This window comes from Accipiter gentilis, chromosome 1 (assembly GCF_929443795.1).
Source record: "Accipiter gentilis chromosome 1, bAccGen1.1, whole genome shotgun sequence".
Taxonomy (NCBI): Eukaryota; Metazoa; Chordata; class Aves; order Accipitriformes; family Accipitridae; genus Astur; species Astur gentilis.
In genome coordinates, this window is record NC_064880.1 from 31,739,128 (window position 1) to 31,761,899 (window position 22,772).

The 22,772-nt window shown below is 40.9% G+C and overlaps 1 protein-coding gene across 5 annotated transcripts in view; it reads left to right on the forward strand.

Annotated features, from left to right (window-relative positions):
- Positions 1 to 4,424: 4,424 nt before the first annotated feature.
- Positions 4,425 to 22,772, forward strand: part of LOC126043517 (neurabin-1-like) — a 44,031-nt gene continuing 25,683 nt past the window's right edge. For 2 of the 5 annotated variants that reach the window (XM_049812056.1, XM_049812067.1), the window contains exons 1-7: positions 4,946 to 6,983; positions 18,625 to 18,757; positions 19,242 to 19,362; positions 19,839 to 19,943; positions 20,121 to 20,241; positions 20,692 to 20,838; positions 22,663 to 22,716. In XM_049812056.1, the coding sequence (XP_049668013.1) occupies positions 5,370 to 6,983; positions 18,625 to 18,757; positions 19,242 to 19,362; positions 19,839 to 19,943; positions 20,121 to 20,241; positions 20,692 to 20,838; positions 22,663 to 22,716 (2,295 nt within the window). In that variant the 5' untranslated portion in view covers positions 4,946 to 5,369. Of the gene's footprint in view, positions 4,536 to 4,943; positions 6,984 to 18,624; positions 18,758 to 19,241; positions 19,363 to 19,838; positions 19,944 to 20,120; positions 20,242 to 20,691; positions 20,839 to 22,662; positions 22,717 to 22,772 lie in introns of those variants that run through there. The other 3 variants (XM_049812037.1, XM_049812076.1, XM_049812047.1) reach the window with 3 other exon arrangements.

Consider the following 22,772-nt stretch of genomic DNA (forward strand, 5'->3'; position numbering starts at 1 on the left):
TATGGTGAGGCTGCATTTCAAATCACATGATAAAACTGAAATGTGGATAAAGCAGATAACTTTTTAAAAGTTCAGAGAATTAAGTTTTGCAATGAATGCTGGAGACATGGTTCTGTCTCACGCAGGCTTCTTCAGCTCAGCTGATCACCAGCTTTAACAATGTTGAACCGCTAACACCAGCTGTTGTGCTCTCTTTGCCCTGGGAAGCACTTGCTCCTACTCGGCCGTCCCCTGCCCAGACAGCTGTAGGGATCAGTAGAACAGCGATGGAGAGAGAGGGAGCTTTACCATCCAGCCCCCAGCCGACGCATTTGCTTGTTCAAGTTTTTTAGTTTCTTAAAAGACTTAAGACCAAAATTTTCGTGAGTTGATTAAAGTATGTTAATGGAGTGACGATATCAGTTTCAAACTTGTTTGGTGTAGAACATGCACTTAATGGTTTCTCATGCTCATCTTGAACAAACAGCAGCAACTGAATCCACCAGCATCAACAAATATTAACCCAGACCGCTAAATACCTGCCCCATTTTAGCTACATTAATCATTCAAGTGAAGTCTAAAAGGATGGCTGTCCTCACAAGCTGAAAGTATACAAACCATTTAAGGAATGTTAGTTTATCTAAGCTCATCTATTTATATGTTTATTGGTTCTTTCTTACGGGATAATTTCACACCAATAACAGAGTATCACTCTCATCCAGACCTCCTGAGAGTCTTTTTCCTTGCTCAGTTCTGTTTTAGACACTCTCTTGATGTACTCATAGGGAATGCCTGTTGTTCCACTGTTAACATTGCCCCCAAACCACACGCATAGGCATGTGTGTGCAACAGGGGAGGGATTTTGAAACAGTTCAGCCAAGACAAGAGTAGTCACAGAGATATTGTTCCATTCAGAAGATGCTTAATCACACTCTGATGACCACTGAAATGGATTCCTTTTGTGCATACATGCCTCTGTAATCAGAGTGAATACTGAAATAAACATTGTACCTCAGTGGCAGTTTAAACAACTGGGTTTGTAGAAGTGCCCTCAATTTTTTTTTTTTTTTTTTTTTTTTTTTTTTTTTTTTTGGAAACACTTTCTTCTTTGTCTGTCTTCATTAGGTTCATGAGTTCATATACTGCAGCACTGATTCCCTTTTTCCCCAAGAAGATTTTGAGCTGCCAAGGTCCCCCTTGTAACTCCTATTTTTTTAATACGCTTAGATTACAAAACGTAGATGCTTCTTGCTCAGTGCAAACCATTTGCTTACTCACCATTGTTTCACCATCTTTCAAGGAAACGACCACACACTGAATGTGTAAGATACTCTTCCCAGGTTTTATTGCAGTTATTTGCTATGATGAAATCATAAACCACGTCACCTTTCTAGACTTCTTGCTCAAATTCTAGAGGTCTTTATCTTGAATTCTTCTGATCTTTTTAATCATTGTTTCCGTAAACAATTCTATTATTTCTTTCACATCAGTTCGCCTAGAATGCAATTCAGAGTCTTTGCTCACTAGAAATCAGTCGACCCTGATAAATGTTGTCCTTCCTAAGAAGCACGACTAGCTAAAATAACCTAGTGTATGTTTTCCTAGTTAGGATAGGAAATTGTAAGGAAATAAGGGTCCTTTGATGCAACTAAATCTGTTTTCAGGATCTGTAATTACAATTCCTGCTTTCTCAGGCATGGGAGAATTCAAAACACAAGAGTATCTTCCTGTTCCAGCCTTTTAGCCAGCACCCAGTACAAAGGCCTCTGACTTCCCTGGGCACGCTTTAGAGCTGCTTTGGACTTTATTATGTTGTTCCTGAGCTCTACCTTTGTTTTCTTTCAACAGTCTCCTATGTACTGCCAGGCTCCCCGAGCAGCATGCAGAATGTTCTCTGTCCACAGTGTTCAAGCTGCTGAGCAATCTTCTATTTACCTTTGGTTTGTGAATGTCCTGGTTTCAGCTGGGATAGAGTTAACTGTCTTCCTAGTAGCTGGTACCGTGCTGTGTTTTGAGTTCAGTATGTGAAGAATGTTGATAACACTGATGTTTTCAGTTGTTGCTCAGTAGTGTTTAGACTAAAGTCAAGGATTTTTCAGCTTCTCATGCCCAGCCAGCGAGAAAGCTGGAGGGGCACAAGAAGTTGGCACAGGACAGAGCCAGGGCAGCTGACCCAAACTGGCCAACAGAGTATTCCATACCATGGGACGTCCCATCCAGTATAGGAACTGGGAAGTGGGGGCGGGGAATCACCGCACAGGGACTAACTGGGTGTTGGTCGGCGGGTGGTGAGCAATTGCCCTGTGCATCATTTCTACATTCCAATCCTTTTATTACTACTGTTTCATTTTATTAGTGTTATCATTATCATTATTAGTTTCTTCTTTTCTGTTCTATTAAACCGTTCTTATCTCAACCCACGAGTTTTGCTTCTTTTCCTGATTTTCTCCCCCATCCCACTGGGGGGGTGGGGGGGTAGTGAGCAGCTGCGTGGTGCTTAGTTGCTGGCTGGGGTTAAACCACGACAGTGAAAGAGACATTTGCTTAGTATTCTCCTGCGGTCCATGTTATTGAAAGATGGTGGTTAAGTTCTGCAATTTCAACCCAACCTACAAACATGATACGAAGGAGAATCTTGGGAGCATGTGGCAGAAAGATCACCGCTACTTGTTCTAGGTAAGATCTACTTACTCTCAAAATAAGAAACATCTGTTGCACTTACAGTGAAACTATCTGTATTAAAATTTTATTCAAAACGGTGTTCCCAAGTGCACCTAAGACTGCTAGTGGCAGGTCTTGGTGAAATGCCATTGTCCCTGTGAGGTTTGAAAACACAGAAGAAAGTGCCAACAATTTTGTCCCTGCTTTGTATCGGAAAAACAAAGCGTTAGAAAAATTTATCAATAATAAAATTTTCTTTTTAATGCAAAATCACGATTAAGGCTAATTTGAAACTATATCATAGATTTTGAATCAAGCTGTGAAATATTCCGGGCATTGTGATTCCCAGATAAGCCAGAGTCAATTGGGATGTCTGGGAGAACGTATAAATTTCACCATTGATTTGAGTAATAAACTAGTGACACAATTCTTTTCAAAGAGTCTAAATAACCGCTACACAATTTGGTAACAACAGTTGCCAAATAATTGGTAACTACCAGTGCTCTTGAGTGCTCGCCTAGTTATTTTGTGTGATTTTTCTACGTGCTCCGTGTAAGTGGCTACACTAGGAGCCAGTCAGTGGTCCAAATTCTGTCTCTAACCGACAAACAGGTGGAAGCCAGCGCTTTTATTCGGACTAACAAACGAGAGAACTGGATGCAGGCAGCACTCCCTGCAAAACCGCAGTCATTGCCGCCTGCGGCTGCCGATGACGGGCATCACGTTCTCCGTCTCGGGGAGCCGCAGCGACTTCCAGCCCGGGGAGCGTGCGTGGGAACGCGGCCGCCTCGGCCGATCGATCGGATCGTCCTGCGCGGACGTGTCGAAGCATCCACGAGCATTGCCCGCAGAGCGCAGGGAACCGCGCTGCGCGTCTCCCACGCTGAGGGAACGGGCGGCAGGCGGGCGCGGGCAGCGCCGGGCGGCCCCGGACCCGCTCCGGCGCCGCGGGGAGGCCGGGCGCTGCGCCGGCTGTGGACCTTTGCTTGGGTTCGATACTTACCTGTCCGGGAGGAGTTGAAAACAGCATGATTTTTTTTTTAAAAAAGGGGGGGGGGGGGGAAGTGTCAGGAACGTTTGGCACTGTTGTTACTTCTGGCTGTCAGAGCCTCGGTCGTGGCAGCTGCCGCGACTTTCCCTCCACCCGGGAACTGCGCTGCCCCGCGGTGAAGCCGGGGCTACCGCTACCCCCGCCGCGGTGGCCGCCCGGGCTTTGAAAATAGCGCGCAGCTCCCCATCGCCGGCAGCCCGGCGCCCCCGTTTCTTCAGGGACGCGTGGCCCTCCCTCCCTTACTCCCTCCCTCCCGGACGCCCCGGCGTCCCCAGTCGCAGCCGTTCACCCCGGCGAGCGACCCGCACCCACCACCGCCGCCGCGCCGCGCCGCCACGCCACGCCCTCACGGCCGCCGGCCCGCTCGCCTCCCCGACATGGTATCACCCGAAACCCGTATCCCGCTATGGCGTGGTATATCCCGGCGCGGGAGGCGCGTCCCTCGAGCCAGGCGCGCTCGCCGGCCCCTCTCTTCCCTCACGCGGAGAGGAACAAGGGCGCGCCCGCCGCTCCCTCTCTTTGTGTGCGAGCGAGGCAGCGCGCGCGGGCGGGCGGGCCCGAGACACAGCGCGGAGGAGGGCGCCGAGCGGCGTGAGGGCTCAGCGAGCGGGGCGGGCGGCCGTTTGGAGCGCCGCCGCAGGGGCGGGGGGAAGGTGGAGTGAGGAGCGCGGGGCGGCGGCGGCGGCGGCGGCGGGGGGGGGTGAGAGAGGGAGGGAGGGAGGAAGGGAGGGAAGGACGGAAGGAGGGCGGCTGGCGGCAGCGGATAATGATGGCGTGGTGTGCGCGGCCGCTGGGCGGCCGGGAGCGCTGAGGGGAAGGAGCTCGGCGGCACCCCCGCCCCCAGGTAGGCTGCCTCGGAAAGTTTGGGGCGAGGTACCGGGGCGGCTCCGCGGCGCGCCCCGCGGCGCAGAGGCGCCGCCGCGGGGAAGCCCCAACTTGGGGCCGAAACTTGCGGCCGCTCGCCCCGCCCCGGGCAGCGCGAGGGCGCCCGGGCCCCTCCGGCCCGCCGAGCCGCGGTGCGTGCGGCGGGGTCCGGCCCGGGCCGGGCCCAGCCTCCCCCGGGCGGCAGGAAGGGCCGGGCGCTGCCCCCCTCCCCCGCCACCCGGCTCGGTCCGGCCCGGGACGGCCGTTGGCGGGAGGGGCGGGCAGCCGGGAGCGGCGCGGGGGGACGGGCGGGCGGGCGGCCGGGCGGGGGGGGTGGGCCGCCGCCTGCCGCCTCCGCCGCCGCATCCCCCGCCGGAGCCGCCGGGTCGGTGGCCGGGCGGGCGGCTGGGAGCAGCTGGGTCCGCGCGTCCCGGCGGACACAATGGGCTTTATCCCGCGGGGAGGTGTCGGGCGGCGTTTCCCACCCCGAGTTTCGGATTCGTGTCACACGCCGGCGAGGGAGGCCCCGAGTTAATGAAAACTCTCTGTCTCTCCGCAGATGGCTTTCCGGATACCGCGATCCGCACTGGGGATAATACCCAATGTGGCCATTTACACGCTGTGATTTCTTTCTCTCTACGTCTGCTCCCCTGCGCTCCATTTCAATGCCAGCGGGGAGGCTGGCCAAGTGAAAGGCTGCTTTTCGGGTCTTCTGTGGGACCTATCCTGCCTGGTGTTGGAGGGTGGAAGCTTTGTGCCTGGGAGTTGTCCTTCCCGTTCTTCTTCAGGAGTCAAAGGAGTTTTCTCTCTGACAATGATGAAAACCGAAGGCAAAGGGGAAAGGACTTTGAGAAGTGCTTCTCCACACCGAAATGCCTATAAATCCGATTTTCATGCTATCAAATGTTCTTTTGATGGCGTAAACAATCCTGAAAACGCTTCCAACAAAACAGGCTTGCATCAGAAGCTGAGCACCTCTTCCAATGGAGGTGGAAATGACCCACACAGTCGAGGCAGAGCTGCCACTTATGGCAATAGAGTACACAAGATCAAAAATATGTTTCTGCAAATGGGAGGCTCTTCTTCCACGCCCTCTTGTGAAAGCAGTCCACCTGCTGAGAGCAAATTAATCAGCCGGGCCGTGGCAGCAGACTACGGGCCTTCTCCAGGTAGCCCATCTTTCCTCATTGTCCAAAAAAATAATCATCTTAATACAAGTACCAGCCCCTCCGGCAGTCCTGTGGATTCATTGTCTGTGCCTTCTGCTGCCGACAAGGTCATCCGTAGCAACGATGAGGCGGACTTGGACAAAGTTGCCCTGGCAGAAAAATTTTCAGAGACCAGGAAGCTATTTGAGAGAAATATAAAACAGCGGAGCTCAGTGGACAGATACTCCCCCAGCAAATGTGAAAGAAGTGAGGATAAGAGGAGACGCAGTTCAGCTTCTGATTCCGGCAACGTGGTGGACCACTTCAGTTTTAATACAGAAACGAGTCTTCCAGTTGCCCCGGAGAAATCTGAAAATCAAGGTAATGAGGAGTTGAAACAGCAATATCCCAACAGTGGTTCCAAATCCTCCTTCCTGAATGCAGGGCCCATTTCTAGGAGGCTGGAAAGCTTTCTGGGTGACAGTGATACTGAAGAATCCAAAGAAATTTCCAAAAATGATAGTCCTCCAAATCGGGACCCTTTGAGAGGCCACCCGAGTTTGGATTCATCTGTTGTTGCTGAAGGATGTCCTGAGAAGGCTGCGTCCACCAAAGTGCCTGTGATCCTCAGAGATGAGATGAGCGAGGCGCTTCAAAAAGGCAAAAGAGAGCAACTGGTACTTGAGAGAAGCCTGTGGGATATGGGGAGTACACCTGGTCAGGAGGCTCAGCAGAGATCAGATAGTGTTCTGTCCCAGGTTTCCCCCACGGAGGGGACTTGCGCAGAGCTGGTTGCACCAGGTGAAACCTCAGGGCATGAAAAAGAAGGTTTGGAGAAAGATCACATTATTCAAGAGGATCAGCTGTTCAGATGTCATGTACAGGAAGGGAAGAGGAATGACTACTCCTTGGAAGTGGTAGAAGAGTTTACAGAAGGCAGCAAGACCAATGGGGAAGAAGAAAGAGATGGAGTGGCTGGGAGAGGTGGTCCAGTTACACGAGTCCAGGATGTTCTAGAGCAGGAAGGGGATACTGAAGAAGAGGAGCAAGTGGTGGAAAAGCAGAGCGAGAATTTCAGTGCTTTTGGAATAGAGAATGCAGCTTTTGATGATGACAGGGATACAGAGCCAGAAAACCAAGGGCCTGAAGGCAAAGAAATTTTCGAGGGAGAGGAGGAGAAGTATATGTATGACAGTGAATACGAGGAGTTTCCTGGACTTTCTGAAGAGGAAGATCCTGAGCCAGACCGAAAAGTCAAGTTCTCAACAGCTCCTATCAAGGTAAGTACGTTTGAATTTTATTTTTTTTTTATTGTTCTATAGTCAAAAATACCCAGGTAATACATTTTTCAAAGCTTTGAAAAATGTAAGTTCATGGATTTTATTCAAAACTGAATAAGAGAGAAGTTACAACTTCTATCTTGTTCAGAAAATTTATGAATTAGTCACAAGTGATTTCTGAATCACAGCAGCTTCATAAGATAGTATAGTGAAACGTGAGAGTTTATGTACTGGGCATTTTCAGGAGCACTAAACTTTTAGCAATAGTTATAAACATGTGACCTGTAATACTTGCCTTCATTTGTTTAAAATTGAGGTGTTGAATTAGGAAGCATTTTTTCTACAAAAGTTCAAAAAAAGAAACCAAACCAAACAACAAAAACCCCATAGCAAACCTTCAGATTCAACTTCCGACTCGTTTTCAGAATTAACGTTGACAAAATATCAAATGACTGGTTCCCGATATTTAAGAATTTAGAATTCTGTCTAATAATAACCATATATATGTTGTTTGGGGGTTTTTTTTATACTGACTTGGTGAACAAGCTGTAGGAGCGTTAACATGAGTATTTTTGAGTTACAAACTTGCAGAAGTAGAAGTCGTAGGGCAGGCTGGGTAATGAGGAGTAGTGTAAGTTAAGACACTAACAAATTAAAAAGATTTAGGTGTCCGATCTTCCCTCACCAAAAACACCCACAAAATAAGTCATTCCATAACTCAGGCAGTGGTTACCCATAGTCTTGTTGCAGACTTCAGTTATTCTAGTCCCTCTTAAAGTTTGAGAGTAGAATTGGGAGGTGCGGACCAGGATGGAATGAGAAACTGTTCAGGCTTTCTCAAGCATACTTCTCTTCTTCTACAATTTTTACGCTTTGTTAGCACAGAGTCAGGACTCACTTTTACTCATCAGAGGGATGTAAAAAAATCTGTTGACTCCTGTACTTCCTACAGTGGAGAGCTGTAATTTCCCAGTTTGCTGAACACACGCCAGTGCTGTACCCCAAAAAATGTTTTGGGTGTGGCAAAAAAATGAGTTTTGTTGCATGTGGGTTTTTTTATAGTCCCTCCATAGACAGGCTGACTTTATATGGCTTTCTTGTAGTTGATGCTGCTTTAGTGGTGACCTGGAGCACTGAAGGGGAGAGTGCCACTATTGGAAACTGCATAACAAGTCTGGTGAGGGCTGTGAGAGAGCCGGAGGGGCATCAGTCCATTTCCCCTCGCATTTGTGCACTGTCTGAGGAAAGTGCTATGTAGAGTCTACTGTAAATGTGTGTTCGTTGAGTGACTGCTGGTATCCTGCTGTAGGCAGGGTTTTACTAATCATTGCCGAAACTACTGAGGCATGGAGTGAAGGCTTTTCCTGCCTTCTCTGTTATGTCTATGCCAGACTTAGTTGAAAGCGTTAGTAGAAATCTCTGTGCCAGCTGCGATGGAAGCTCTCGTGTAGGCAAAACTCAGTTTTTGGTAAATAGCACTGTTCAATTACAGCTGCTCCTCTGAAAGCCAGAGGAACCAACCTGTACCAGATTATCAATTACGCAACCAAGGAATGAATGATTAGCAGCAACTGCTAGCAGTTTGCCATTAAAAATAATGTACGGAATGAGTCCTGGTGTATGGTTTTCAGCTTTTGTACTCTATAAAATAAAGAATTCCAGCTTTTTTTGCACCTCCTCAAAATCTTTTTTAGTAATGTACCTTTAATATCTCAGTAACTTTTTAGAAAAATCCCACTTCTACCTCACAGAAGGAAATCTCTCTTGTTTGACTTTATGCATAGATTTTTAGTGCATCTTAAATTGGAAGAGGGGGAAAAAAAAACATCCTGAGTGGTAGCAGATTATTCTTGGTCCCACCACAGCTTAGAGCAGTGCCACAGTAAGAAGTGTATCCTAGTAGCTTCTTCTTTCAGCTTTATTTAGATGAGTAAGTTTGACCAAAATGTGACTGCCATTCCAGACATCCATAGCCACTAGAGGAGAAGGCCTGCGTTTCTTAGATGCTCCTGAGGCCATGCTGGCCTTGGCGTTCTTGCTGTTTTCCTTCTGCACCTATCCAGTGATTATGAAGAAACCATCTCTGTATTTTGCAGTTGCTGTTTAGTAGGTGTCTGATAGAGTTGGAGAATTCAAAACATTCAGAAGGTGTTTGGACAAGAAAAAGCACGTTCTCAGGTCATCAAGGTTCTGCAGTGATGGAGCTCTGACCATTGTACTTGATATACCTAAAAGGGAAGTTGGATACGTGTGTAGGTAATGGATATAACTTACACACAGGCACCCTAAAACCAGTATTTATGCTGCAGCAGCAAAGAGAACTTGATTAATATCTCTGTTTCGAAGTTTCTAGTCGGTTGCAAAATTGGCAAGGCTTTTGAGTAAAAGGAGACTGTGGAGCTCTCAGGGGATGTATAAGGTAGCTAATACTGTTAGCACTGCAACTGACCCATGCCAGAGATCCATAATTGCTGACATCCTGTAGCAGGGCTTAAGAACATAAGTTGATCTGATAATTTCAGGAAAGATGGAACATAATTATACAAATACTCTGTTATTTTGTGTTGCCCTATGCCTGTGAAAATAAGCATAGATGAGACATTTTAAAGTAAGTGTTCTGATTCTGTAGAAGCTGGTCATAAATGATGTGTGAGAAGATTTCTTGCTTGCCATGGGTGACCTGACTCTTTAAGTCCTGCTGCTGTTTGATATCTGCAGACGTTAAGGAACATTATGTCTCAATTGCTTTTCCTTCCTACAGCAGTGAAGAGAGTGATACCGTACAGTTATTAGCAGAACTTCACAGACTGGGTTTGTGTTATGGTACGTGAGCTATTTTTAGTCTCATGCCACATATGAAGCCAGTAAGGAATGTAAAGCACACTCAGCTGTCCAAGGTATTTGCGAGGGAACTGAATTTGTCTTAGTCTTGAAGCTTTCTGAATAAACTGTGTAAACAATCAGCATTACAGACAGTGCAAATAATGTCAGGTAACTGTGCTGTCATCCCTTTATATTTCACTTTGCTTTTGTAATGTAGAGCTTAAACTCGCTTTCAAATGTGATTACCTTGAGAGGCTTTAATTAACTTAAATGTAAAGACTTGAGTGCTGTTTGACATTTGTAATTTTGAAACTTTCTGTTGGGAAAACAAATGCGTGTTTCCAAATTGACTTCTTGCGATGTTTTTACCTCTGACTGTGTCAAACTTTGTCGTCGAAACCTTTAATAGCACTATGACTAACTTGTGCAATGATTTATAATCCTTAGAAATTCTGTAGCTCAGGTAAACTGAAAAGATAGTACAGCTGCTGTTTGCTTCCGTAAGTCTGTTTAATTAGCAGTGTTATCCAGTTTATGTTGCATGGGAGTCTCTGTTCCCATCTTTTTGTGAATAATACTTTCATTTAAAATCAGTTAAAAAAAAAAAAAAGAGAGAAACAAACCTGAAACCTTCACAAAGGCTTTACTTTTATATTTGTCACAGCTGAGCAAAAGTTTAAACTTGTTTCTTTAAAAAGGAAACTGAAAGCAGTTCCATAGCTTGTGTCTTGGTCCTATCCAGCTGAGTATCAGCTGCTCCTGAGAGAATCTGGAAGTCCTTCATAATATTGCCATTTGTCTTGCATATCAGAATAGAGCTGTTTTATGTATAGCTGGGACACAAACAGTAATCTTGTTCAGGCTGGCATACTCTTCAATCTTTTTAGTACAGAACTGCTTACTGTGGGAAGTTAATGAAGCAGTAAATGAAGATACACTTGAATTAGATTGCCTGTATAACAGCATATCTGTAAAAGCTTACCACTTCTAGGAGATGCACCATTTTTCTAGGTCAACATATATTCTTCTGAACTCTTTTAACAAAATCTTGCAGAGTAGTGCTTCAGCTTCATACGTCCTCTGATTTTTGAACTGTAACTTCTATACCTATGATGTCATACACAGAAAGGGATACAAAATACACTAACTGGTGGAAGACACCCAGACCCTGGAGTTTCTTCAGTAATTAGAGAATTGATGACTGCATAAATGGTCAATTGTTTGTCAGCCACTGGTCAAGCACTTCAGTGGCATTAAGAAACAAGTATGTGACATGGATGTAGGTTGATCTAGGAAAATAGAGATTTAATTTGACAGTAGATTTAAACAGAATGGACTTGTATGTGGGAAGTCATCTGCTCTTTTTCTTGACACAAATAATGTATTTCCATCATGCTTTGTTTGGGTTCTTTTGCAATGACAGTTTTGTTTGTTGTAACTCATAGATTTTAATTGCTTTGAAGCTCTGTTTATCACTTGCATCAACATTACAACCTTTGCAACTTAACATCATAACAACTCTTCTTCATACTTTTATCTCAAACTTAAACTTTCCATGGTAGTTTTCAGTGACTTTTCACAAAAAGTAACCCTATTGTGTTCTGCCTGCATCTGAGAGTATGGCATTTCCAGCTGGTTAACTTAAGAGTATAAGATATTAAAAACAGGGATACTAACTGGAGGAAGAGGGTACATATTTTCACACACGTGAAAATTTTGTTATTTTGGGGTTTGTTTTTGGTTGTTTGTTTTTTTTTTTTTGAGGAAAGAATCTTTAAAATATTACTGAATTTGAAAATTCGATTTTCATAAAAGTTAAAAGTTTATTAAGCCTAAATTCATTTAATTGTGCATATAGATTTACCTGGGTTTAGAAAGTTCCATATCCAGTATTTCTGATGCTTTTCTGGTCCTTGTTACGTTTTGATTCCACAACCTTTGTTCAGCTCTCCGGAAAGAAGCGCTTTCAACTCAAGCTTTCTTTGGCTTTTATTTTTTTTAATCACACGTCTTCTGTTTTGATTTTTAGGAAATATTTGATATGTAAGTTTTACAATGGTAGATTGATTTGGCATTTCAAGAGCCTTTGGATGAGAGTCCAGTGGGAGGGTTTGGAGCTGTAGAGCAGCAATCTAAACCAGAACAGAAAAAGAAAAGAATTTCTTTTTATATCCTGGATCACTGCTGCAGCAGCTTGACTCTTTACATTAATATCTCAGTGTATTTCTAACTGCATTATTCCCTGTATGCAGTTATAAGACATACTAGCTGCCCTGTTTCATGTACTTGATGATGCTATAAAACTACAGACAAGTAAGAGAACAGTCAGGTTATGGATGTCAGGTGAGGTGACAGTGAGGATGACGGGTTATGACCTGTCTGTCCTCACTCCTTTTTCAGTCCCTCCAATTTCTAACTTCCTAGCAGTTTCACTTGGATTTGACAGGGAAGAGAGAGATATTTTTAAAGGTATTTTTAAAATACTGCTTGGTTTGGGGAAAATTAGCACGTCTGTCAGAGTTGCAGATTCGTGCCCTCACTGATAGCAGGACTACAGCTTTAGTTTTAGTTGTTCTTTTTTGACTTAACGTTAGCTGATCACTATGCATGTCCAGCCTGTGCTGTTTTGCTCTGGGAATAGCTGTGGGGAACAGGAGGGAGGAAAGGAAGCGAATAGGAGGCTCATGAGGGTTTCATGGGAGATGTAGTCAGAAGAAACACTGAGCAAAGACAAGCAAATTTATAGAAGGCAAGTTCATTAGCTCAACAGTTAAGCTGCTGAAAGATTCAGCATCTTTTTGATGATGATTGCTGTTATTAGCACCTGCGAATACTTAACCTAGACTGATAAACGTGAACAGGCAGTAGCTTAAACTTGTTTGTAGTTTACCTTTTGAGAGATGGAAAAAATAAATTATCTCTTTTCATATCATTCTAACATAAAAGAGAAGGTGAACACTCAGAGGACATCAATAAAAAGAAGTGTGCCTCTATTATCTGAGTACATATTTTGTAATCTTGAGATCATGAAGGTGCAGTGTAGCAGAGGTTTTTTTTCAGGGTTCTTATATTTTTATTGTGTAGTAAATTATTATTCCAAAAGGCAACATACAAACTCTTTAGATTTATTTCTCAATCATTTTCCTCCATCGCCCTCTGATGTGTCTCGGTATAGTGAGATGATCCTCCTTTTCAGACCTGGGGTATTGATCATTGCTAGTGACAGTATTACTGCAGGTTAGGTAATTAAGTTGATCTGGTATGGCAGGGTTCCTTTGTAGTTGTTTCTTCTTATGGCCTTTAGAAAACAGCCAGGTTGACCATTTTTGTGTTCATTGTTTTTCTTTTTAAGTTCATCTTAACAATTTGCTTGCTATTTAGATTTGGTCAAGTCAAGATTTTTGTTTTGGTGAATACTAAATGAAACACATACCTAATTCTTCTGGATTGCCAGGCTTAAATTGGTGGTACTAAGGCACCTGTGAAGCTTATGGATGTTGATAATTTAATCACTTTCTTTATATAAAGTCTTCCAGGAGCTAAGATTTTTGGGGGGTGCCCCCCCCCCCCCCTTATGTCGTATTGTGAGTAATTTTTGCCTCTTCTGATCATATGCTATTTATTTGGAGTCTTTCAGTCTCTTTGTCAGTCAGAAAGCAATGCCATCTCAACTGAGATGGTGGTGGAGTACAACCAGGTCACAGTGGAGCTCCACTTCCACAGAGGGAGGACATGGATTGTCTCTCAACTTCTCCTCTGAATGTTTGAACTGAAGTAGAATCGGTGCACCGAATGTGAATGGATGCTTTTCTCTGCCTTCCGATGTTTCTTTCACTGGGATTTAAAAATGAAATACCTGAAAGTGAAGGAGTGTTTCTCCTTCTGGAGTAGGTAGCATGACCTGACTGAAACAGGTACCATGTTGTCTTTCTTGCTTTCTAGCTAGCTTCAGTGCCTTTGCCCCTGCAGTACAATACAGAACTAGAGAATAATTTTTACTGGTTTTATTGAGAATTAAGTAGAGAATAGGGAGACTGGTAAAAAACTGATTTATTTATGATGAAATTATCTATATGAAATTGTCTGTACTGTAGATCTGAAGCAAGGTTGCACCTATGCCTTTATGTAAACTGACTTGTTTGGGGTTTTTGATTAAGTCATGCAGAGCTACAGGATTGAGTGCAGAAGTGTGCACAGCCTGCCTGTCCACCTGTTTGGTAAGAGAAAAGGCTACATTGAGTGTAATCGCTTGTAGTATTAACCTGTTTAACAATTGCCAACCATTCTGAATACTTTTTGGAGAAGAATGAGTGTGTTTTAAAAAAAAAAAAAAGGTAAGCAAGGTATTTCTGTTTGCTCATTAAAGGATTTGATAGCATGAATTGACTTAAATCAGGTATAGTCACTTATTCACTTAAAATATAACACGTAGTCGTAATAAAATACTAACTGTGTAGCTTTCGGAAACAGAGGGAAGAGTGGGTCGCCGTAATGAGATGTCTACTTTAACAGAAGAGATTTTAAGAGTAAACTGTGAAGTGTACCTTATACTTCAGCCCTACTTCAGTGCTACTGTTTCAAATGATTATTCATGTTTGCCTGGGCACTTCACATTTTGCCAGGCATTGCAAAGGCAATCAGCTTGAAAAGCTGAAACTGTTCACTACTAGACAGTTTTCCCTGAGCTATAACTTGTATTTTGAATGTTTGGCTTTATTAGGTGTCAGTAAACATGCACGTTCAAAGTAAGAATTGCGTTTCAGAGGTGTGGTGTCCTGGCAGTGGTGTCAGTAATACTTCAGTGCCTCTCTCAGCTGTTAAGTGTTCCTTTAATTGCCTGTGCAGGTGTTGTGAGGCTTTCCAGCAAATACTATAGTATATTAAATTTTAAAGTTATATTGATAGTGCTTCTGTTCCAATTAGTTGGGAGCCCTTCTGGTCAGTTACTGATTTCTTAATCTTAGTTTAATTACTTTTGTAATGTTCTGGTTTTGATCAGGCACAAATTATCTACTAGAAATGAATATAGGAGTGAAGGTCTTTGGACTGTGTTTTATGACTCCATAGCAGTTTCATGCAAACACGTGGTAAATTAGTGTTTACCCTCTAACAAAATGAATGTTCTGCTAAAACTAACATACTTCTTAAGTAGAGCTTTTTATGTGCTGCTAAGACTTTGAATTAAGCGATGTCGTTGTTTTTCTGTGATGATGCTGTTTTCTGTGATAGTACTAAAATGTTAAAATGGATTTTATTAGTTCCGTATAGTAACAGGAACTGAACAGTAAGATCTTTTAGGCAGTAGGCGGCATTGGTTGTTTCTGAGTGCTGATCTTGATGATGTTGATATTACCATGTTCATAGGAGGAGGCAAGCTGAGTTTTGCATTCAAAAAGTGACTCATTTTTCTGGTGTGAAGAATGCAGTTTGTTCTGTCTCCAGACAAATATATTTGCTGTCCAAGGACTAAGTATAGGAGACTAAGTTGAAATTTTCCAGTTATGTAGGTTAACAATTTAATTAAAATAATCCTTAAAAATTCAGCAGTCTGCCAGAACTTTTTTAGATTCAAATTATTTTTATTCATTCTGAAGAAAAGAAGTCTTGAGTGTAAAAAGAAATTCTTTTTTCAGATAGCAGGGTTCTTCATAATTTATTAGCTTAACAGGATCCAGAAGTTATTAATGGTATGTTAAGCTTCTGGATATGTAACAAGCTATGGTAAAAGTCTTGTAAAGTTCACATGGTTTCCACAGTAAAATTCATCTGGTTTCTCCTATGTAGAGACAATAACTTGTGTTTGCTAAAGCATATCTTTAAAAAAATCACTTGCACACTACACTTCTATGATCTCTGGCTAGCAGTGGCTTTTAAATAGTAAGATCAGAATTTCTTTTGTCCTTAACGCATTTGATTCAGTGACTAAACCCCGCCAGACATGGGGCAGGGATGAACTGTGTTTAGCATTCTCATCAATCTTCTAAACTTTGTAGCTTATTATTTATTATCCACATTTTAACTGTGTTTAATGTTACTTTTGCTGCTTGGCAAGAACAACTTGCTGAGCAGTTCTGTGTTTTCTATATTAGTATCAACAATTTTACTGTTTCCATCTCACAGAAGATGAATATCGTGTTATGATTCCACATCTACACAACATAAATTTCCGTCTTTTGCCCTTGACTCTTTGGCCATAGTTTTCTTAGTGTGCTCTTGCTTTTCTTTTTGTTATTGCAGTGTTTTGCTTCTGGTTATATATCAGTTTTGCTTTTCCTCTATTCTTTGTAAATCCATGTTTTTCCGCAAAATTATTTTTCTGGAGTTGGGGGGGAGGGATTCTTACCATTTTGAAATGGGTCTATCTTGTCTTAATTGTGAAGTTATGTTTTTTAGAATATTACCTAAACGTTATTACACATTTGCCATCTGTCACTTTAAGAGTAAATTGTGAATTCTTTCTCTCAGTTGATTAGTCAGAATTGATTTCAGATGGGTTTTTCTTAAAAAGCTAGTGTGCATAAATATTAGTAGTTTTCATCTGCATAGATATATTTGTGCTATTATTTTATGAGTAACAATTATAAAGATCACTGGAATCTAAGCTACCACTAATTTTAAATTCTATGATCCACTCCCAGCAGATGATCAATTCCTATGATCAATTTTGTGTCAAAATAGGCAAATTCCATGAGACTCTCAAGTACAATGGTGTTACTTTCAAACTGGAAAAATATTTAATAATTTTTAGAAATTCCAGAGATATTTTAGTGTAATGCTGTTATGATGGTCCAACTTTGCTTACCCCACATTTCCAGCACTTTATAAATCATTGTGTAAGAAACTGGTAATTCCTTTGCTAATGTAATTCTTCAGTAGATAGTGAGTACTTGCATCATCTTCTGCTTTGTGAGTTAGACCACTGAATTATAAAGAATCAAGAAAATACAGTTGTCAGTGTCTCCAAAATGAACTACTACCATTATCCACCTTTTGCTCATTCAGCCATTTGGTAGTGACCTCTAACATTTTACTCATATTATTAATACTAGAACATATGTACACTTAAAAATAAGCAAACTTGATTTTTTTCATGCCCTGGTATTTGGTTTGTTCTCAAGAATTCACATATTCTCATTAACAAGTTACCATTTGTCCACTCGTTAACTTCCTTTTTATAATTATCTTGTGATTCATCTTCTTATAACTTGATTATATTTTTAGAGAGATTGCTTTTTCTGTTGGGATGGAAAGGAACCAAACTAGACGGGTCTTGTTCCAAAGGGAGAATAGTGCTTCATGAAATGCTTCTGCTTCATTTCCTATTTACTGATTTGAGGGGGTGGGGAGGGACATTAAATTAAAGAACTTGGCCACCTTTTTTCTTATAGTGATAGAGTAAGAATACTTGAGACCATTTGGATGGTTTTCTTTGTCTATTTTGCAGATTTTTCTGTAAAATTTATGGAAGACAGATACTGTAATTGCAACCCTTGTTTCAGTGTCCAGTTGTTGCCCACTGGTGTCTGTATGGTAGTCCAAAGGAGTTTATTAGTTTGTCTACCTTTATGCAAGACTTGGGAAGAACAACTTTTCAGGAAGGTTGTTCTTTTATTGGGGGAAACATAAGACTTCCGAGAGTGGGTTTCTTCCTTCCCTTTCAGCCAAGTGCATCTAATACTTACTGGGCTGGTATATGGCCATGGCGTGTTTCTGGAGTAGCTGTTCTGCAGATTTGGCAAAGAGTTTGTGAAGCTGTCCGCCAGCTGTAATCTGGAGGTGAAGCAGTAAGCTGCCCATGGGAAATGCTGAGTTACATTAGTTGCTTTTTGGTAATCTGTTTCAATAACTGTTTTCCTGTGTCTGAGGCTACTGCCATGCAGAGTTAACACCATATACTAGTGGATGTAAATTCACTGGGAAAATGTTAATTACAGCTAATTACAGTTAATTGTCTTATTTACATGATTGCAGTTACCTGTCTAGGTAGTCTTAGTGGGAAAATGCAAAAGTTGCAAAAACTTAGTAGGCTTGTGTAAATTAACTGTGTGTCAGCGCTCTATGTTCTTGATTAGGGAGATGGCTGCTGCAGCTGCAATCCATAACTTTTCTCTTACAGTGACCTTGAGTAAAACACTCAGTGCCTGCAAAAACTTAAGCAGATAAACCTTGTTTTTCAGATAAAGGGGTGGTGGTGTATTTTTTTTTTTCTAATTTATGAATTTAAATACAATCAATGAACATGCTGATAAGTAAAATTAACCCTGTTACATGTAGCTCATTATTCTAAATTTCTGTCTTAATTCATGTTGTTTGTTTTATCTTTTATTTTTAACAATTCAGAAATTCAGTTGGAGTGATTACCAAAAATAGTAATGTATGTAACAAGGCATTTCCTTTTCCTGGGAAACTTCGTGATTCCCTTGCAAAATCAGAAAACTACATCTGTTTGAAGCACTGCAATTGGCAGATGGTGTGGGGGGAGGGAAGAAGGGAGGAAGAAGGATTTGGGGAAATGTAGTCCTAAAATAAAAAAGTCATATCAAAGAGGAGATGACTGATTGCTTGACTGATTTCTTTTAACTGTTTGGTGCATTTACAACACAAAAAGTGTTTAAGGAATTGTTTGAAACTTCTAAAATGTTACTTCTCTGCAAGTTAGAAACTGTCTTGCAGCAGCAGAATTTATTAAATTGATGGTTGTATAGAAAATGGGATCTCTAAAAATACCACTTCAATTTTCTTACTGATTTTCTTTCAATTATGTCATGTTTGAAATGGGGTGGGAAAGCACTGAAAATTTTTCTGTTACCTTTCTTAGGTTTTCAGTACTTACTCAAATGAAGACTATGATAGACGTAATGAAGAAGTTGACCCTGTGGCAGCCTCAGCTGAATATGAACTTGAGAAAAGGGTGGAAAAAATGGAAGTGTTTCCTGTGGAAATTGAAAAAGGTGCAAATCAAACCTTGAACATTTGCAAGAGATACTATGCGCACAAGAGATAAAACAACTGTAAACTCTATTTTCCCTGAATTTAGGTCTTGAATTTTTGAATATGTGTTCAGCCTTACATTTATGGCTAGTTCTGTTGAATTCAGTGAATGTTAACTGGACAGGCCTCTACTAAGTGCAAATTGTCATACTTAATTGAAGTTAGGAAGGCTACATTACTGAGTGACAGATCTGCACCAAAATATATACAATTCATAAACATTGCTATCTCTTCCAGATACCATGAAGCTTTGAATCTAACAGGCAGTCATAACTACAGAACAAAAAGGCTTTAAGTAGTACTGTCTTTTTTTTTTTTTTTTTTTTTTAAGTGAATTTTCATATCTTTTGTGTGGAAGGACTTGGAGTGCTTTGAAACAGCTCACTACTGCTAAGTGTTACATCTTGTGTTATGCGGCTAACGTTACATTTTTTAATCCCTCAGGTGACAGTGGTCTGGGCATCAGTATTATTGGAATGGGAGTTGGTGCTGATCAGGGACTGGAAAAACTAGGTATTTTTGTAAAAACAATAACAGATGGTGGAGCTGCTCAGAGAGATGGACGGTGAGTTTTTCATTGAATTGATTATGCTTTTTACAAATTTCTAACTGAGCCCAATCGTTTTCATTGGATATGCTAAATATTGTGAATAAAAGTACAAAAGCTGAATGTGGCTGAATAAATATTACATTCCTGCATTATGTTAATTTTTTTAAAAAAACAATTTTTATTCAATATAGGACATTTTTGCAAAATAAGTGTAGATCTGCTTACAGCATATATGAGAAAAGCTTAGGATGTACCCAAGTGTAAAAGTGCCACAAAATCATGTTGATACCCCAGGACAGCAATCGCTGTGTAAACAGTATAAAAAATATCAAGGCAAATACCATGTAAATTTTACTTGGTGATCTGCATAGTAACTGAGAAATTCTTATTATAAATACTAGTGACTTTTAAGTGATACTTGTCATGTCAAAAATCTGTCAAGCCAAAATATTTTTTTTTAAGTGTTAGCTAAGCATTTATTTATTTTGCAGAATTCAAGTAAATGATCAGATTGTTGAGGTTGATGGCATAAGTCTGGTCGGAGTTACTCAGTTCTTTGCAGCCACTGTATTAAAAAACACCAAAGGCACAGTGAGGTATGTATGTTTTCTATGAAATACTAGTTTCTTTTTTTCATTCTTCATTAATGGAGAATACAAAACCATAATCTGAAAGTTTTACAAATACATTGCTGAAGGCAGCAGTATGGCAAACTAATTTATTAAGCATATCTTAAACTTTTTGCTTCAAGGTAATTTGTTTCTCTTCTGTAGTTTTCTCATTGGGAGAGAGAAGCCAGGGACTCAGAGTGAAGTAGCCCGCCTCATTAGTGAGACCTTAGAGCAAGAGAGATGTCTGTATGAGCAGCACTATGGTCATGATGATACAGAGCAGGTAAAACATCGTACATACTTAAATATTTTTAAAAGTACATGATTTCTGCAAGTGGAATAAACGTTTTTTGAATCAAATTGAAGCAAAAAAAGAGTAAAAGAGGCAACTTGTTAAAAACAGAAACTACAAACTTCATACATTACTATTATCAAGGCACATGATTAGCACTACTTGCTGTGCTTCCAGTTTATCAGTAATCCAAAAGGTATCAGCTGTGTGTGATTGTTTTGTGCATGGCTGGCTTAACTCTCTCTTGTGGAACTTCGATGAAGGTGTTTGCAAGTCATCTTTAAAACTTATCATAGGTATAAGAAACTAAAATGGTATAGTAACTAGTTGAGAAAAGTTTTGCAACTGTTTGGATTCCTTGATTGTATGCTTTTGTTATTGCTGCTACTATAATGCAAAGTGTGTGTGTTAGAGAATGTCATGATCTTCCCATTTTGTCAGGATGATGACTATGATGATGATGATGATGATACATATGAGTCACATTTACATGGAAAATCTGTAGAAGTTTTTGATCTTCCTGAAAATGAAGATATTGGTTTACCGCTGGATATGGATTCAGCACAGTCTCTTCTTAAATTTAAAGAGGTGTGGTAGCAGTTTCTTAAATATTCTTTGTGATGCACTGGGGGAGCACCTGAAGCTTGTAAGATTTGGATATAATCTCTTTCATGTTCCCCTTCATGTGGTTGGGGTTTGTTTCAACATCGCCAATAATATCTCTGGTAAAGGTCCCTTGAAATGTAGGTCTTCTGTAATTTTCTGATCCCAGCTTCCCTATACCTATTCATATTAAATGGTCCTTTCATTTAAACTAAATTAAAAAAAGCCCTTGGAAACAGGTCTTAGAACCCAACATCACCTCCCTCCTTGTTGTGATGTCTGAACATTGCATTAAATAGATATGACGCTTCTCTTAGTTCTTCTGTGGCCCATTGGACTTGGCTTTTATTTGCTGTGTAGTAGAAAGGCTGTAGCTGTAGGAGGAGCATGGGGGGACAAGTATGCCCATTCTGAATGGTCTTGAATGTTGTGGTTAGATATTCTTCAGAAAGACAAGAAATACACATCTAATCTCTTGCTCTAGTCCCTGAGATTTTTTGGGTAATATCTGCATACATAAAAGCACTTGATTCTGTAGATAGGCACGTTTTTGGCTTGGAGGGTTTTTTCAGGTAATCCCTTCTGTGTTTTTTTTTTTTTTTATTGTGTATTTTTTTGAAGTAATGAATTTGTAAAGTCAATAGGGCATTACAGACTGTGAATCCCAACTTAACATAATTGGAAAATTCAGTTCCCTTTTCCCAGGGTTTTTAAAAAGGAGCATATTTGCTTTTTTCAGGTCTGTGGAATTTAGTTGCAGATTTAAGTGGTATGGTCTTTGGCATTTAGGGGTCTGGGCTTCTTTGGTAGATTTAAGTCCCTGTCATTTTCACTGTGGAGGAGAAAAATATACTGCAAAGAAACTGTTTTGTCAGGTGCCATTTGTACATGCACCAGCTTATTTTTTAAAGGATCAGTATTTTGCAGATCTCCTTAAGTTTGCTCTCTTGATGATATTGATGATGTTGTTGGGGAAGTTGAAAATTCAGGCTATTGAGCACTAGAGAACATTTACAGTTTTTCTAGGTTAGGAAGCATAGCAGCAGGCTACAGCATCTTTTCATAAGTGCTATATTTACTAGGGATACAATTAAATTCTCAGCTGGAATCATTACTGTGCTGTTATTAACATAATCTAAACAAAGGATAGTCATGGATTCATTTGTTTTAATGTGTTTGGTGCATTATGTCTTGCAAAAAAAACCAAAACCCCGAGGGTTACAGATGGAAAGAGGTATAAGAAATAACTAACAGTTGTCAAAAAAATGTGCTTTTGCACTCATATATGTGCTGTTTGCTTAAGACATGTAAACAATAATCTTTACATTTGGCTTAGGTGTAGCTTTTATCCATTTCTAATAATCCTATGCAGATTTGTGGTGTAAAGTACAAGGCTTAATTTTAAAACAAAGCCAGCATGTTTATTTGTAAGTGCTGAATAAGTAAAAATATTTAGTACTGTTACATTTTTACTAGATTCTGTGTACCAGTTGTCATCATAAATGCATGCTGCCTTTTCATTCTTCTGGCACATTGAAACATTATTTTAACCTCCTCACTTAATGTATAGAAAATGATCACCTATAATTAAAAATCCCACATCATGTATTGATTTTTGTAGCAAGTGGAATAATGTGGAACTTTTTGGTTTTGAGTTCATCTTTCTTTTAAAAAAAGCTCATGATTGCTTCTCCTGTAATTGAAAAATAATTAAGTTGACTTCATGCTACTATAAAAATGGTTTGAGGAAGAAGGGAATCATGGACAAATGCATTTTGTGTATGCTCATACAATTGTTTGTTGTTTCAGCTACAATTAAAACATGCAGTAACAACAGCTGAAGTGAATCAACTGAAGGAGAAAGTAAGTTTTCAACGAATCTTATTTGGTGGTGGGGGTTTTTATGTGTTGGGGTTTTT